The sequence below is a fragment of the Austrofundulus limnaeus genome, unplaced genomic scaffold, assembly GCF_001266775.1.
Source record: "Austrofundulus limnaeus strain Quisiro unplaced genomic scaffold, Austrofundulus_limnaeus-1.0 Scaffold28, whole genome shotgun sequence".
NCBI classification, from domain to species: Eukaryota; Metazoa; Chordata; class Actinopteri; order Cyprinodontiformes; family Rivulidae; genus Austrofundulus; species Austrofundulus limnaeus.
In genome coordinates this window covers 3,346,901-3,363,063 of record NW_013952430.1, presented here as the reverse complement: position 1 = coordinate 3,363,063, position 16,163 = coordinate 3,346,901, and the positions used below count along the sequence as shown (strand labels likewise).

At 36.4% G+C, this 16,163-nt stretch overlaps 1 protein-coding gene across 1 annotated transcript in view; it reads left to right on the top strand.

Moving 5' to 3' along the window:
- Positions 1-4,462: 4,462 nt before the first annotated feature.
- The window catches only part of pank1a (pantothenate kinase 1a), a 34,242-nt gene continuing 22,541 nt past the window's right edge, over positions 4,463-16,163 (top strand). The window contains exon 1 of the mRNA XM_014005183.1: positions 4,463-5,291. Coding sequence (XP_013860637.1) covers positions 5,009-5,291 — 283 coding nt within the window. The 5' untranslated portion in view covers positions 4,463-5,008. The remainder of the gene's footprint in view (positions 5,292-16,163) is intronic.

Below are 16,163 nucleotides of genomic sequence, written 5' to 3'. Positions count from 1 at the left end.
GTGTGTGTGTGTGTGTGTGTGTGTGTGTGTGTGTGTCAGTGACAACAAAATGCACAGGCAGCATAGAAAATGTTTTCCACTGAATATCTCATTCAGATGTTATGCAGTCAGTCAAGTCAGTGGAACCGGTTTCAACAAATGGAAAAAGACCTAAAACACCGTCTGCAGACGAATGTTTGATCGTCGAAGTCATTTCAAACACGCTGTGAGTTCGATACAGCCTGAGGGACTTCAGAAGACCAAGAACATGTGGAAAATCCCTAACTTGATATTAGAGGACAAAATGAAATGCACACTACAATTGTAACACTTATCTGATACTTGTAGAACAAGATAAAAATATATATTTTGCTTTCAGAACATACTGTATGTCAAAGTTGATCTTGTGCTTTCCAAACACTGAACACCTCAGACTGAAAATTGCAGTATGTTAGATACTGCAATTTTCAGTGTAACTTTGGGACCAATTCTTATGATTTTACACTGTACGAAGTTTCAAGTCAGTTAAACTTGCAAATGAAAGTCCACCTGCTGCCTTAAAAATGCATGTTAACTTGAGGAATATCCTTGTTTTAACTCAGAAGTTAAAGTTTAAAAAGTTGATTGCACTACATTGTTTTTGTTGTGTCAAAGCTGATTTAACTGTTAATCACTAGTTGTTTTAACTTAAGTCTGTGATTTGAAACAATTAAAAATTAAACATCATCAACATGATAAACTTTCCTTAGCTAGTTGAACAAACACACATTTCTGTGTTAATATAACTCACTAGTTGAGTTAAAATGATGTGATTTTTACATTTTAAGCTAAGAATTTAAATTCCAAATTTGTTTCGACTTACATGATAGATGGTGTTAAAGTTAACAGACACTGCAAAGTATCAATTCACCATATATTTGAGAGTGTAAATTTAACACTCAGAATTAATATCAAACTGTTTTGCATTAACTCTACTACTCAGTAGTTGGAGTCACCTTTCTTCACACCAGGACATACCTCTCACTTGTGTCAATTTTTGGCCAATAACAAACTTAAAGTTGAACAACTTGATAAAACTGAACAAGAAAACTAACCAGAACAACCAATTTTTACACAGCAAAAATGCCAGTGTTAATTTAACACCCACAGTGTTAATTTTAACACCAACAAAGTGTCTATATGTGTCCACACTCGCTGGTGTTAAAATAACATTTGTGAAAGTGTTCAATTTTTACACTCATTTTTTTTGTTAATTTAACACCAACCAGTGTTTAATATTCAACGATTCTTGGTGTCACATTAACATAAAACAGTGTTAGTGTTAAAATGTAGTGTTAACAGTAACACCGTCCAGTGTTAAATATTCAACAATACTGGGTGTCTTATTAACATTTCAACAGCGTTGAAATAAAGTGTTAAAAGTATCACCAGCATATTATTATTATTAACAAAGGAAATTGTGGTGTTATAAAGGTTTACAGACACCAGAAGGTGTCAATACACCATATTGAGAGTGTAAATTTAACACTCAGTGTTAATATCAAACTCTAAGTAGTTAGTAGAAAAGTATAATGGAGTCACCCTTCACACACCAGAACATACCTCTCACTCATGGTGTTGATTTTTGGCCAATAACATAAACTTAAAGTTGAACAACTTGATCAAACTGAACAAGAAAACTAACCAGAACAACTAATTTTACTTTCATGAACATCTTTAATGGTCAGAAACATGTAAAAACATCATTTCTTCAAGATTTCTCAGCAAGGAATGCTGGGTAAATGCTGGTTTGTCTGACATGAGGTGGAAGAGGGCGGGGCTTTTCAGAATGCTTCTTTCAACACTGCATGGTGTTATATAACAACACTGTTAAGTGTTGTAAGACTTAACTGTGGGCGGAGCTTATTTAACACTGTCCAGTGTTGAGACAACACTGAAGAAATCAACACTGAATTAACACCAACAGTGTGAGTGTACTCAGAAAGTGTTAAAATAATACTAGGTGGTGTTAAATCAACACCCAAAAGTTTAACAGTAAAATTTTAACACTCCTGAACGTCTTTAGTCATAAACAAACACATCATTTCTATATGATTTCTCAGCAAGGAATGCTGGATAATCATATCAATTCCCAAATAGTTAACACAATAAATAACTTTGTTTTGCTTTCCCGCCTTTTTCCCTCTCCTTTTTTTTAACTGGTGACTTACAAACTCAAGTTCAGTCAACACTTGTAAATCTGACAAATTTCTCAAATAKTTAACACAATGGATAACTATAAGTTTTATATTTTAAGACTCGTAAAGTTGAGTTAAAAATCCAAAACTTGTCAGAGCTCTTTGTGTTAAAGAGAAGTAGCAAGCGAGTATAACTAAACGAGGGTGAAATTTTTAACAGTGTGTAATATCTATAAATTTAATCTAAAATGTATTTATTTCAAGATGTTAAAGGCCTTGAGAAGAAAGTGTGATTTCTTCTGAACTATTAAATAATGTTTGCAGCAGGATAAGCCTTTCTCTGTGCTGTCTGAACATTTAAAAAGCTCTGATATTATGAAGTTGACTTACTGTAATGCGGCAAATAGCTTTTGTTGCATTGTCACCATTAAAATGTCAACTTTCAGCTCGAGTTGCATTTAAATAATTTGTTTTATACTACCAGTCTCAAACTTTGATTATATTGCGAATGAAACATATCAAACATAATAAAAAGTTTAAACTGAAAAATTAAACTATGTTCAGCTTGAAAAGCAAGGTAGTTTAGAGTTTCTCATACAGTACGAAAGAAAAGGATTGTGTATTTTTTTTAGCTCTTGTCCTAATTTCCACAAAATCTTGGTTTTTGAGTTCATTTATCTCACTTTTAGCTAACGCACTACACTTGTACAAATTAGATTCATGTTGATGTTGATCCTACGCTTGATTCAGAGAAGTTTAAAATGCACACATTTCTGTTGTGAAAATAACATCCCTCAAAAATGGCCGCTGTCCTGTTGCTGCTCCATTGAGAGCAGTATGTTCTGCTGGCTCTGATTCTCCTGCTGCACAGTGTGGCTCAGACAAAAACACTTCAGGTACACTAAATACTGACCTGGAGGTCACCAGCAGTCACTTACCTTCTCTGGACAGAACTGCAGAACTGCCACAGGTGAGCCAAAACTATGTTAACCCTCCTGCTTCTCTGAGGCCTTGTGGCTCATTTTGACCTAAGGGCAGCAGGAGGGTTAAGTGACTCCCTGCACCCAGGTAAGAATCTGTTCCAACTTTCTGTCATCAGACAGGACATGCAGGAGCAATGAATAAAGGACTAACAAACAGAAAACACACCTTTCCGCATAATTGTTTAAAGTGATAGAATTAATGCAACGCTGATTTTTGTTTTCATGTTTGTAACTCACTTTAATTTGTTAAATGAATGCTTGTGTGACTGTTTAACTTTGTTTATTTTGTTGTAGTTTTTAACACCACTAGGCAAATTTTATTCTAATTGTAACAATGACAATAAAATACATATTCTGATCCTTTTAATGTCTCAGTATTAGCACTCTTTAACCCGAGGAGAGCAATATACAGGGTCCAATAGGACTTTTCCTGATTGTTTGATAAATAATTTATATTTTGGTGTTTCTTTACCCACTACAATACGAAACTCACTTTATTATCTTTTACTATGAGTAATAAAGAGATTTTTCTTTAAAACGTTGCATTGATCTTATTAGTGATAAAGATTGTTTGAAGCTTGTCTCTGTTTACACCTGCTGGCTACTGCTAAAGGTGAAAGAGCAATGTTTTTTTTTTTTTTTGCCTGTTTCTGTACTGATCACACAAAATGTTTTATTTGTTTTTCACATTGCCTCTATTGGAATAAATTTTGTTAGTAAAATATCTCATGATGAACCACATGGACAACTGATTTAACTTTTCAAGATAACTGCCACAGTCAGTAGATCTGAGGAAAACCAATAATATAATTCAGTTAAATTTGCAGATGTTGAGCTCAAATTGGATGTAGTAGTAGCTGAGAGTGATAATGTATGACATTTTTATGCTTTTAGACATGTAGCTTTCTAGATCTTTTAAATGTGTTTTTACACCTAAATGAGTAGCCTTAATTGTAGATTTATTCACAATTATTATTTTCATTTGTATTTTTCATTCTGTTGATATTTCATCGAGTCAATAATAAAACTTTTTTTCATCAAAAATAAAAGAGACAGGGCTTCTTTAAGTGATTGTTTTGCTTTATCAAGCTGGGACTGCATGTTTGACCTTTGCATTCTGACTGAAGGGTGCGTTATCAAGCTCAGTTTGACATCAGATCTTTGACATATTACTGGGTATTCCTAAAAAAAGTTTTCACTTTTTTAACTTCTGAGTGTGCTTTTAACAAAATCAGGGGGTTACTTAAGTTCATTCTGGTGAATGATCTACCAGCTAAACACGCAGTTTGGAGCACGCATATCACGCTTTGGACAGCGAGGCTTATAAATAGGAAGCCACAGCTGTGCCGACTGGTGCTGCAGATTTTAGATTAATGACACTGAAAGTACAAAAGTCGACACGTGACCAGTCCGTTCTTGTACTTTTGATCAAGTAAATAATCGCGGTGTAGTTTTACTGCAGAGAACGAGAACAGAGAAAACCGGTCAGGGGAGGAAAACGGGTTCGGCTTCGACTGGAGTAGCTGAGCTGTGGTGTGACGTAGCCGTCCAACACACACACACATACATACACAAACACGCGCGCGCGCCCCATATCGACTGCTGCTGAGCTCAATGAGAAATGACCGCGAGTGACCTCAAAGGACACGCTGTATTTTAACGAGTGCGCCAGTTCAGTCACTCCGCGTTCGTTAAAAATGCACGGCGACATTTTGTTTGGTTTCTCAAGGTGAAAACGGTGCTCGCTGGTCGCACGCGGCTGCCTCATTTATTACCTAGCTAAGCTAAGCTAGCCCGGGCAGTCGAGTTTCTCCGCTCTGTTTTCCCGCAGATGCTAAAGCTAGGCTAGGCTAGTCGCTCGCCGCCGTCATGGAGAAAGCAAAGCCACTGGCGGACAAGAAGGGGACGCCGGGACCTTTTCACGCGAACAACGGCCAGAGGGGGTTTCACAGCGGCCACGTCACCGTAGCCGCTAACTGCTGCAGCAACAACGCATTCGGCTTGAGCACCGGGGGATCCGGCAGCGGCGGCACTTTTGACAGCGGCATGCATCATCTGCAGCGCGGGGATGACAAGGAGTGCAACGGGTCCCCGGCAAAGAGGTGCCGGCTGCGGAGGAGCAGGACGGAGTCGGTGAAACGAAACAGACCTCGTAAGGACAAATGACTTTTTTTTTTCTTAGTTGCAACATTTATTTTATGTGGACTTATTGTGTCACACAAGCCGGTTGTTGCAGGGTTTGCACAATCGTCGTGACATCGTGATGTTGCAGTGAGACCGCTGACACCCCTCTCATCGAAGTATCATTATATGCGTTTAATTTTGTTAAAGTTTTATAAATAAGCAGTGCTTTTGAACGATGTTTAGTCATTTCTCAGTGTCTCGCTGGGCCGTTCAGTCCAGCCTGTCTGCAGTCGTCAGGGAGATCTCTTTTTGTGTTATGGACCCTCAGGTTGCATTTGGAGGTCTGTGATTGGTCAGTTCCCGGTGGTGAAAAAGCTCCTGATAAGTGGGCCTGTCTTGTTACAGCCAATCAGAACACGACTCTCGAAAAGAGGAAGGATGAATGAGCCAGAAGTTCAACCCCTTACCTTATGGTCCTAATGATGAGGTTTAAGATCATGCTGTTAAAGTTTACAGCCCAAAAGTGACAAAAGACGTTTTTAACAACTGCCTTCTTTCATGTAGCGTTTTGTACTTGAGAGCATTTATTTTGCCAAACATGAAGCTTATAAGTGGGAAGAAACCTGGTAAGTGTGATCTGTTTTGTCACTTCTTTATATTGATAAGGTCCAGATAACAGTTTTAGTGAAATTGTTTTGGTGTAAGCCTGTAAAAATGATCTTTACAGCTTTTAAGTTCATAGTAGTTTTTACACAGATTGTTTCTGTTAGACTATTTAATGACAATTGTGCACATTTTTAACACGATAAAAAGGAAAATATTGTATCTTTTTATTACTTAAAACACATCACATGTGACGTTTACAACATGCATTAGTTTCAGTTTGTAGCTTATAACTATATATTTGCAGCTTTCTGCATTGATCAGAAATCCAGGGTTTGTTTTTGCTAGTAAAACTTAATCTTACTCCCTGAATGTGTTTGCAGAGACACTGACTGCAGTATAAAGCCCTTTATCTAAGTCAGCCCTGCAGCATTCCTTACGTCAATTAGTAATTGTGTTAGGAAGCTTCAAGAGTGAAATATGGATATGTTTTTAGTTTCTGCTGTCAACAATTTTGTTTTTCCACTTCTGAGTGAGTTCATCTACTGTGGTAATTTATACTCAGAGGCAGGCAGTTGAATTTTTTCATCAGTTTATTAATACTAATGATGCTCTTCTGAAGGATGGTTCAGTCAAACAATGTTTGGTAACTTCCTGTTGATGTGTGTGAAAGAAATCAACCAGTACTTTTGCTGTTTTTGTAAATTAGATCAGTTTTATCCTTCCAGATTTTTGTTTTATAATCTTACATTTAAATTTGTTGTGCATGTTCTTGTGATTGATTAATTTATAAAATGCAGTTGGACGTAAGAAAATCTGTTGTAATACTACATAAAACCAAAGTGTATAAAATGCTTTATCAGTAAGGGCAATAAGGATGGATATGTGTGTGTACGTTGAAAACAAATGCATCCAGACTTTTCTTTATTTAGACCATTTTCACCAAAACCATTGTTTTGCCAACCAAATAGGCAGAGAGAGCAATGGCTGGCTCACACCCTTCTTATACTCATCTTATCTTTTGATCTCAGTTACATAATGTCTGTAAAGATTTATGACTGTACGTTGCTTGGCTGTGATGTTATTTTTCCATAAAAAGACATATACAGTAAACTTTGTAAACAACATTGTGGTAGCTCCAGCAGATGCCTCCGTAACTTTTTGTTTTTCTGCATTTAAAGACATATGTTATGACTCACAACCTTGTGGATATGGTTGCTGCTTGGTACAAGTACCATGATCTGAATGCTTGTGATATTTGATGGACAGTCAAAAGAGATTTGAGTATGATGAGGCAGGCAAATAAAACCGCAGCGATGCCGAGTAGCCAGAGAATACAAAGCCCTACAACAGAGTTTTCCCACATTGTGTAGTTAAAGAAGAAATGTCCGGTCAGATCTCCTCTGCGCTGTGGCAAACTTATCCTTGGATGAAATTCAGCCATTATGATAAAGCCAAATAAAGCTCAACACTTTTCCTCACTGAGAGCCAACCCTGGAATGCATTCCCTTCAGGGATGGGATTTGCCACTTTTGTCCTTAGATATATTTGCTCTTTGTGGTTTGAGGTGGTTCAGCAGTGGTTTGTCTTTTGGGCACTATCGCCTGCTGTATTGCTTGTTTGCACCAGAATCAACTTGGCAGTTGTTTTTCATTGTCTGTCTTTTGGAATAACAAAGCAGACGCGTAATGAGATGTGACTATTTTAGTCAATACATTCTGTGAAGCTTTTGATCTATGTGATTTTTAAAGTGTTACAAACACAAGAACACAACAGATATTATAGTTTCTAATGTATTACATACAGAATTTAGTGTTTTTCAGGATCATTCAAATGTGTAACCACAAAATTAAGGGGAAATGTTTCAGCATCCATTTTACGCAGGCAGCTTTTGGAAAGTGTTATAGTGCAATTTAAACTATTTTGAGTTCATCTTTGTAAAGTAAGACGGTGTAGTCTTGATAGAAAATCCCCAAGAGTGAAATTCCCAGAAAGTCTATCTAGAGGTCAGCCCATGCAATAACCAAAATGAAAGAGAAAGAAAATAGCTTTGTTTTATACTCTACATGTTTTAATTTTAAATATTTTATTTCATAATAATATTAGATATAAAAACAGATGCATCTCTTGTAGGGTTGGGCAATATTGACAAAAAAATTAATCACGATTAATTGTGGTATTTAGCCGATAACGATTAATTTGACGATTAATCCCCTGGAGTCCCTGGACACCCTTATATCCTAGTCACATGATCAATTTATAGGGAGAAAATTGGCTCTTCGTAAAAATCTGTTCCAAATTGTGTCAAAACTACAGACTTTAGGCTACACATCAAACTTTAAATTGTGTTGATAGATAAATAAATTACACAATTTTTTAAAATGTTGGTCATATTTGAATCAGAGAGGAGCACCAAGCAGTTAGTCTGCCTGGTGGCATTAATCGTATTAATTGTCAAGTGCCAAAAATTAATCGATTAATGTTTTTCTGGCGATTAATTGCACATGATACGATTATGCCCAACCCTAATCTCTTGTTTTGAAGGAATATCAAAAGTAAGCTTCTCTTAAAGGGATCTCTTATTAGTTATAACATTAGACTTTATTTGATGAACATATATTTTAACTGTAAAATAAATAATGTGAAAATACTGTAGGATGTTTTAGTTTTGTAAAATTTTTAAAGTATATTTTAACACGGACGGAGCCATTTTATTTATACGCAAAGCATTCTGGGTAAATGATGACGTGGATAGGTGCTCGGTGTGAGCGAGCTATATCCACCCTGAAGGTTAATCTTGGACAATATCTGACGATCGACTCTTTTAAATGAAACCAGAGAGCGTTGACAGAGAGGAGAATGTAGAAATGACTCCGCCTGTAACTGAAAATATGGATGGAGGACAACAGAGCTGCTTCATGGAAGAAGAACCTCAGCATAGCCTGTTAGCATTTGCGCTAGCTATATTGCTATATTGCCTTACATGTATTAGCTCAAGGTGACAAACGAGCTAAACTGAGGTCCTCCATCTATATTTCAGTTGCAGCCTGAGTCATTTTTTGCATTCCCCTCTGTCATGTGGATGGATGATCTCAGTGATGAGAGGAGAATGTGTAGCGCTGAGCTAATACATATAAATGGTGATAGCATCGGGGCTAATGCTAAAGCTAACAGGCTAAGCTGAGGTTCTTCTTCCATGAAGCAGCTCTGTTGTCCTCCATCRATATTTTCAGTTACAGGCTGAGTCATTTCTACCTTCTCCTCTCTGTCAACGCTCTCTGGTTTCATTTAAAAGAGCCAATCATCAGATATTGTCCAAGATTAACCTTCAGGGTGGATGTAGCTCGCTAGCAGCCTCGCACAGAGGACCTACCCACGTTATCATTTACCCAGAATGCTTTGCGTGTAAATAAAATGGCATCCATCCGTGTAATATATTTTTCATCTTTTTGTTTAAATGATAAAAACTGAACATCCTACTGTATTTTTACAGTCTTTATTTTACAGTTAAAATATATGTTTATTAAACAAAGTCTAATGTTACAACTAATCATGGATCCTTTTAAAACATGTCAGACATACAGACAATCTCAAGACATGTAGGTCAGTCCCTTTTGCTAAGTCATACCATGTAGGAGATGATTGAAATAATGCATAGTACAACATTTCACAAATTAATTTGCAGTAGATTTTACTTTTTATTACAACTTCAGCTCAGCAGATTTAGCAAGATTACAGTATTGAGTATTATTTACAGCGAAAGTGACTTTGAAGCTTGTGTTTATTGCACTGGCATTTGTTTCATCTACATCTTTTAAAGACATACCTGGAGTTTAACTGGCTTCTAAATTAGCTTTTATGTTATTTTTTTAAAACAGTAAATTTTTGCTGCTTATGTATTTAAAAAGGATAGGTCAGTCTTATTGCTGGTCTCAGTTTTTCAGAATCATGTATTTGTGATACAACTCTAGTTACAGATAAAATAATAAGATGAGGGGAAAATAAGCAATAGCAAGTGTGCTGTGGCTGCGAGTCAGTAGGTGGTTTCTGTGGGGCTGGCTGGAGGGCAAGTTAGATTGGTAGCACTCCTGGAAAACAGAATAATGTTCATGGTTCAGTGTTATAAATCAAATAGAGGCTATACCTGAAACTCTCTCTTTGATTGAATCAGGTGGTGACATTTCATATTAAACAGCTCTTAATGAAATGTTATGGCACACCCAGTTTCAGGCTCACTGGGACCATTCTTTACAACTTGTGCATGTTAATTTGGTAACACAATAACTACAATAAAAAGTACCAGGTTTGTCAAAAAGGTCTTACACTAGTCAAGTCAATGTTCCACTACTTCTTGGTAAAATGGATTGTATAAAGAATGTGTAAGGGTGTAGGTAACCTGGGAAGGGTTCAGTTCTCCATTGTGGTTCTTCATTCTAATGTAAATTTAGCAAATACAAAAAAAAAAAAAAAAAAAAAAAAAAATCTAAGTAGACTCATTTACCAAGATTTTGTTTTTAGAATAACTTTTTGATTTGCAGACATGCTTTTGTAGATGGAAGTGCAGTCAGATAAAAGAGTTTACATTTATTTGTGAGTTATAGCTCTAGTGCCAACTTTAAAAGCAATGATTTGTTTGATTTCTCAGAATAAAATGTTTTTGATTCCATCTTTACCAACAGTTTGTTTTGTTGATAAAATCGTAAACTGAATAATGGATTGTTGTCAGAGATGTTTTTAACCATGTTACAACATTTTAGACAGCCTACATTTATTTAATTAGGGTCCTAAGGCAGAGAGGATACATAATCCCTCCAGTAGTAATTGCAGTCATTCTATCATATCAATTACACTGCAAAAACATAGCATTATAAAATTACTTAAAAGATACTAGATTATTGTCTGAATCTGTTCAAATGAATTGTAATAATCAGCCAGTGCAGTAAGACTTCTTGAAATAAGGAAAACAATTCAGGCCAACACGATTAAATAGTCAAACATGTTCTGACCTTGCTTAGTATACCAGTCTCAAAACAAGATCAAAAATCCTTTTTGACTTGGATATAAGATCACAAGACTTGGCTAGATGGACAATGTTTGCAGTGTAAAACTATAAGTAGCAAAGTGAAATGAACACAAATAGAAAGTCAGTAATATTGAAGCAATCATCAATAAATTTGGAGTGCAACTCTTCCCGTTAAGTTTAGTAAACTGCTAATTGTTTCTGCTGTATATTGTTTTGACAGTAAGTTGGTGTTTGTTCCTGTCTAAACACAATCTTGGAACAGAACAGGACAAATCTGACTGAACACGTTAAAAGCAACACAATTGTTACCCCCCAGCTGTCAGTCATATACTGTGTCTACAGGATTTTGTGTATTTTGTGATCATGTAGTGCAAGACAAGGTTAATAATGGTTTTGGATTTTTCATTATAGTTTAGTTTTATTTTGTTTTGACTTTTTTTTCTTTGAATTCAGTTTTAAATAGTTTTTAGAGTGGATTTGCTAGTTTTTATTAGTTTTAATTGTTTGTTTAATGCTTAGTTTTAGTTTAGTTTTTATTAGTTCTAGTATTAGTTTTCATATAGTTTAAAATATATATTTGCCGAAGCATCCTCCCACTTAAGGTGTTTCTGAGTTAACTAACCAGCAGCCAAGGGTGTAGGAATGAGTTTACTATTGGGGGGACATATAATATCGGAAACCTGACAGATTTGTACATAGTTTGAGCAGAAATATGTCAAATTAACTACACTGCCATTAACTCCCAACTACACTGCAAAGAATTCACAAAATGCTGTTGTATCTTTTCTTGGAAAAATGATGATGTGGGCAAACCACCTTACAAAATATCTCGAGTCTAATAGGATTGCACAGCATAATGAATATATTGTCATCACAATGTGTGCACAATGTTCATGCTGCAAATGACTTCTTGATGCACAATAATTGTTGACTAATGTACTTGAAGATGTTTGGAGTTGTATTTTTCATGCTAATGAAATATTTAGCCAGTAGGACAGAGTCTCATGGCAGCAAAATCTCACACCTGACAAAAAGGACTAAATACTAAAAGTCACATAAAATAAGAAGTACATCTTAGAAAGGGAGGAAAGAAAAAAAGTGATTATAGATCACATCTGATATCATCATTGCAATATTTACAAATATTATTGCCATCATAAAATTTTCTAATTTTAAATTTCTGTTGTGTGTTCCTCTCTTTTACTGTGTTCCTCCTCTCTCTTACCTGTTTGTGTACTCCTGTCTCTCCCTCACTCTGACTTCCTGCCTCTGATGTCCCTGCATGACATCAACATTTACAACAGAGAACACTACATACTGTAATGTACAGTACCAGCAAAAGCTAAAAGTATTTGTTGAGGTTTTTATCATACATCTGATTTACAGATGTATGCGTTACATCTCATATGCTGTCAGCTCTGTTTACAGCACAGCCTACAGTAAACATCACAGTAAACGTTTTCACTAATTTAATTCAAGACCTCCAGCTCTGTACCTCCTCTCCTCTTGTCTCCACTGTGTTGCCCCTGCATTGCTACTCCTAAACATACAAAATGGCTTCAGAGATGAGGTACACTTCTGAGCTTAAAGGTGGCTCAATTTAAACTAACCAAGAAAAAAAAAATCACATATTGATCACAACGGAGACACATTTCACCAGATAAATGTACAGAACTCTAGTGGGGTGTTGTTCTGCAGCTGATGACTTAATCACAGCCTTATCCATATCGTTATAACTATGGAAATAATGAAACATCAACCTGACATCAGTCCTCACCTGTTCTTTCTGGATCTATTATAATTAAAAGGGTTTTTAAACAGGACCTCACACACTGAAGCTCCACCTGTTCTCCTCTCTCTTCAATGAACCAGTTCTTCTCATGATAAAAAAATGTTTAAAATGCATCAACAAGCACATTTTTCACTAAACTAATTCATACCTCACCTGAACTTTCTCCATCTCTCCACCTTTTATTGCTTTCAAATGTTTCACTACTCCATGTACTACCATAATTCTCATGATAAGACATTATTGCACATCCGTCCGTCCGTTCTCTTCCTCTTATCCGAGATTGGGTCGCGGGGGCAGCAGCCTAAGCAGAGATACCCAGACTTCCCTCTCCCCAGCCACTTGGGCCAGCTCATCCGGGGAATTCTTAGGCTTTCCCAGGCCAGCTGAGAAATGTAGTCCCTCCAGTGTGTCCTGGGTCTTCCTCTGGGCCTCTTCCCACTGGGACATGCCCAGAACACCTCACCAGGTGTTCCGGGCACAACACCACTCATCATTGCACATAATATCTAATATAATGTCATGCATGTTGATAAACTATGATCAGGTGTTGCCCTTGTGTGTTATTCACCGGCGTTACTCTGGAAAAAAAAAAAAAAAACCGCAAATAAGTCCTGCTGCTGCTGTTTCAGACTTTTTTGCTGGTGGTGGCTTTGTGCTGGAATGCGCCTGTCTCCAATATTGTGGGGGACATGTCCCACCACCCGTCTCCTACATCTACACCAGCAGCTATTTGGTCACCAGTGAAAGCGGTCCATTATAGCAACACCTTCCTAAAATAATCACGTAACTCAATTTTGTCAACAAAGGACTTGGGTGGTTATTTTAGGAAGGTGATGATAGTTTCTCCATGCTGGCGATACCTGGCTGGGCTGCTGAGAGCTACTGAGAGGGGCTAGCTTGATACTCTCAGTTAGTCGTCTTGGGTGGGATTGATTGCGTTTTTTTTCCCCTTTGGGACGTATTCCACCCGTTTTATTGTTTCTTTTCACAAGACACCTGCTTTTATTTTTCTCACAGTCATGTTAGAAGAAATCCCAAATTTGACTTTGCTGCTTTCTCCCAACTTTTGTTGTCTTCATGTTGCCGACATGCGCTGAGCAGCAGCAGATTGTAAACAAATGATGTTATGGACCAAGAGGGGCCGTAAGCTGCCCACATCTAATATGAAACCACTCGATTTAAAAAAAATGTTGTAATCAGTTCTCGTGGCTTAAAATAAATTAACAAAAAATAAACTAAGGATATTCTATAGATAATTTCAGTTAGTTTTGTAAAAGGATTATACAGTTTGTTAGTTATTATTTTCTCATTTTATTTTAGTTTTAATTTATTTCAGTTAGCTAAAATGTTTTTTAAATTTTAGTTTGTTATTTTGTTAGTTTTACTTAACTATTGTAGGTGAAAGGTCTCTGGCCTATCACACCGCTGTCTTGCACCAGTGTATAACCCTGGTGCAAGACAGGGGTGTGATAGGCCAGAGACCTTTCACCTGCAATCACCCAAATGGTTGGTCTCGCTCCAGTCCTGACCCTTGTCTTAATGGCCTTTGGCTGCACACATGACACAGTGTGTTGATTTGATTTGATTTATTGATTSAACAGGAAAAGATTACTAAAAATCAAGCCTGACTCAGCATAATTGCTGTTTTACAGCAGGTTCCTGTTCTGCAGCACATAAAACACTCAGAAATACAGCATCACAATCACATCATTATATACAATAGACACAAAGACAAACAAGCATACCAAATTTCAGGAAGGCAGCATTTGCAAAATAGGACATCTAAATATGAGCACAACAAAAAGTGTCCAGCAGATGGCAGACAAGATTCTTCTTAAAGGGCTGTAGTTTTGAAATGGACTTTATGTTTTGAGGAATGCCATTCCATGCTTTAGTATAAACATAAGAAGAAAGACCTCTGGCCGTAACAGTTTTTAAAAGCTGGTAATGTCAGTTGTCCTTTTGTAACAGATCTAGTTGAATGACCACTTCCAGAATTTGATTTGGGCAGCAATGCACAGAGAGTTCCATAATTGGCACCTTGGAAGATCTGAAAATATAAATTAATACCACTATACAAAACATAATTCTGAAAAGTCAAGGCATCAGACAATGAAAGAACTGTACAGTGATGAGTCCAACCAGGAAGTTTTTTTTATGAATTTTGTAGGCCCTGTTGTAGAGCCTAACTATGGGTTCTAAGATTTCATTTGTTGTAAGAGACCAAACAGGTAAACAGTACGATATTGTTGAGAGTATAATGGCATGAAGATGGATATTTGAAACAGAAGATGTCATATTGGATCTAAATTTTGAATAAATGTATAATTTCTGTTTCAACTTAGTGGTTAAGACTTGTACATGATCACGATAAGTCAAATGAGAATCCAAAGTAATTCCAAGATATTTGTAGGTTGCGACAGTATCAAGGGGTTTGTTTAAAAAAGTGAGTTGATTTGTTATATTGAAATGTCTCCTGGGTGAGGAAAATACATGCACACAGTTTTTTTTAACATTAATTGACAAAAGATTATCTTGAAGCCAACCATGAAATTTCTGAACATCTGCTTGTAACTGACTATTAATAGATTCAATATTGAAATCAGGCAAAAAAGAACAGTATCATCAGCATACATTAAAATATTTGAATACTTCAATATTTTTGGAAGGTCATTTATGTAAAATAGGAAAAGCAATGGGCCCAGTATGCTACCCTGTGGAACTCCCACGGAACAGGGCAGAGTCACGGACACAGAGCTTCCATGTTTCACAACCTGACACCTATCAGTCAAATAAGAGGAAAACATTTGTATTGCAGATGATGAAAGTTGAAAAGAAATCAACTTTTGTAAGAGAGTATAATGATCAACTGTTTCAAACGCTTTATGAAAATCAATATATACAGCACCAGTTACTTGACCTTGTTCAAAGCAGCACATATTTGTTCAGTCAATAAAATTAATGCAGACATGGCTGACCTTGACGTGCGGAAACCATGTTGGCTATTGCTTAGCATATTATTAGCTTCTAGATGCTGAAGTAGTTGATTAAATAATGTTTTTTCAAGTAACTTAGAAAAAATTGAAAGAACAGAAATTGGCCGATAGTTTGAAACTTCTGTTGGATCACCAGATATAAAAATGGGAGTAATCTGAGCAAACTCCCAGGCATCAGGGAAAATAGACTGCACAATACATAAATTAAGCAAATGATGAAACAATGGTAAAAAAGTGTTGGCATGCATTTTCAAGAAATCCATATTTATCTTATATTTGCCAAATGCATGTGAGCCATTTAGAGATTGGAGTGTATTCAAAACATCACTCTGTGAAATTTCAGAAAATGAAAATTGCTTTGAAGTGTCAGGATATTTAAATAACTTTAAACTATTAGCTTGTCCCGGTAATGATGTCCTTACTGAAGAAAAAAAAAATTCATTAAATTAGTTAGCAATTTTTTCATGATCAGAAACAAGAAGTCCA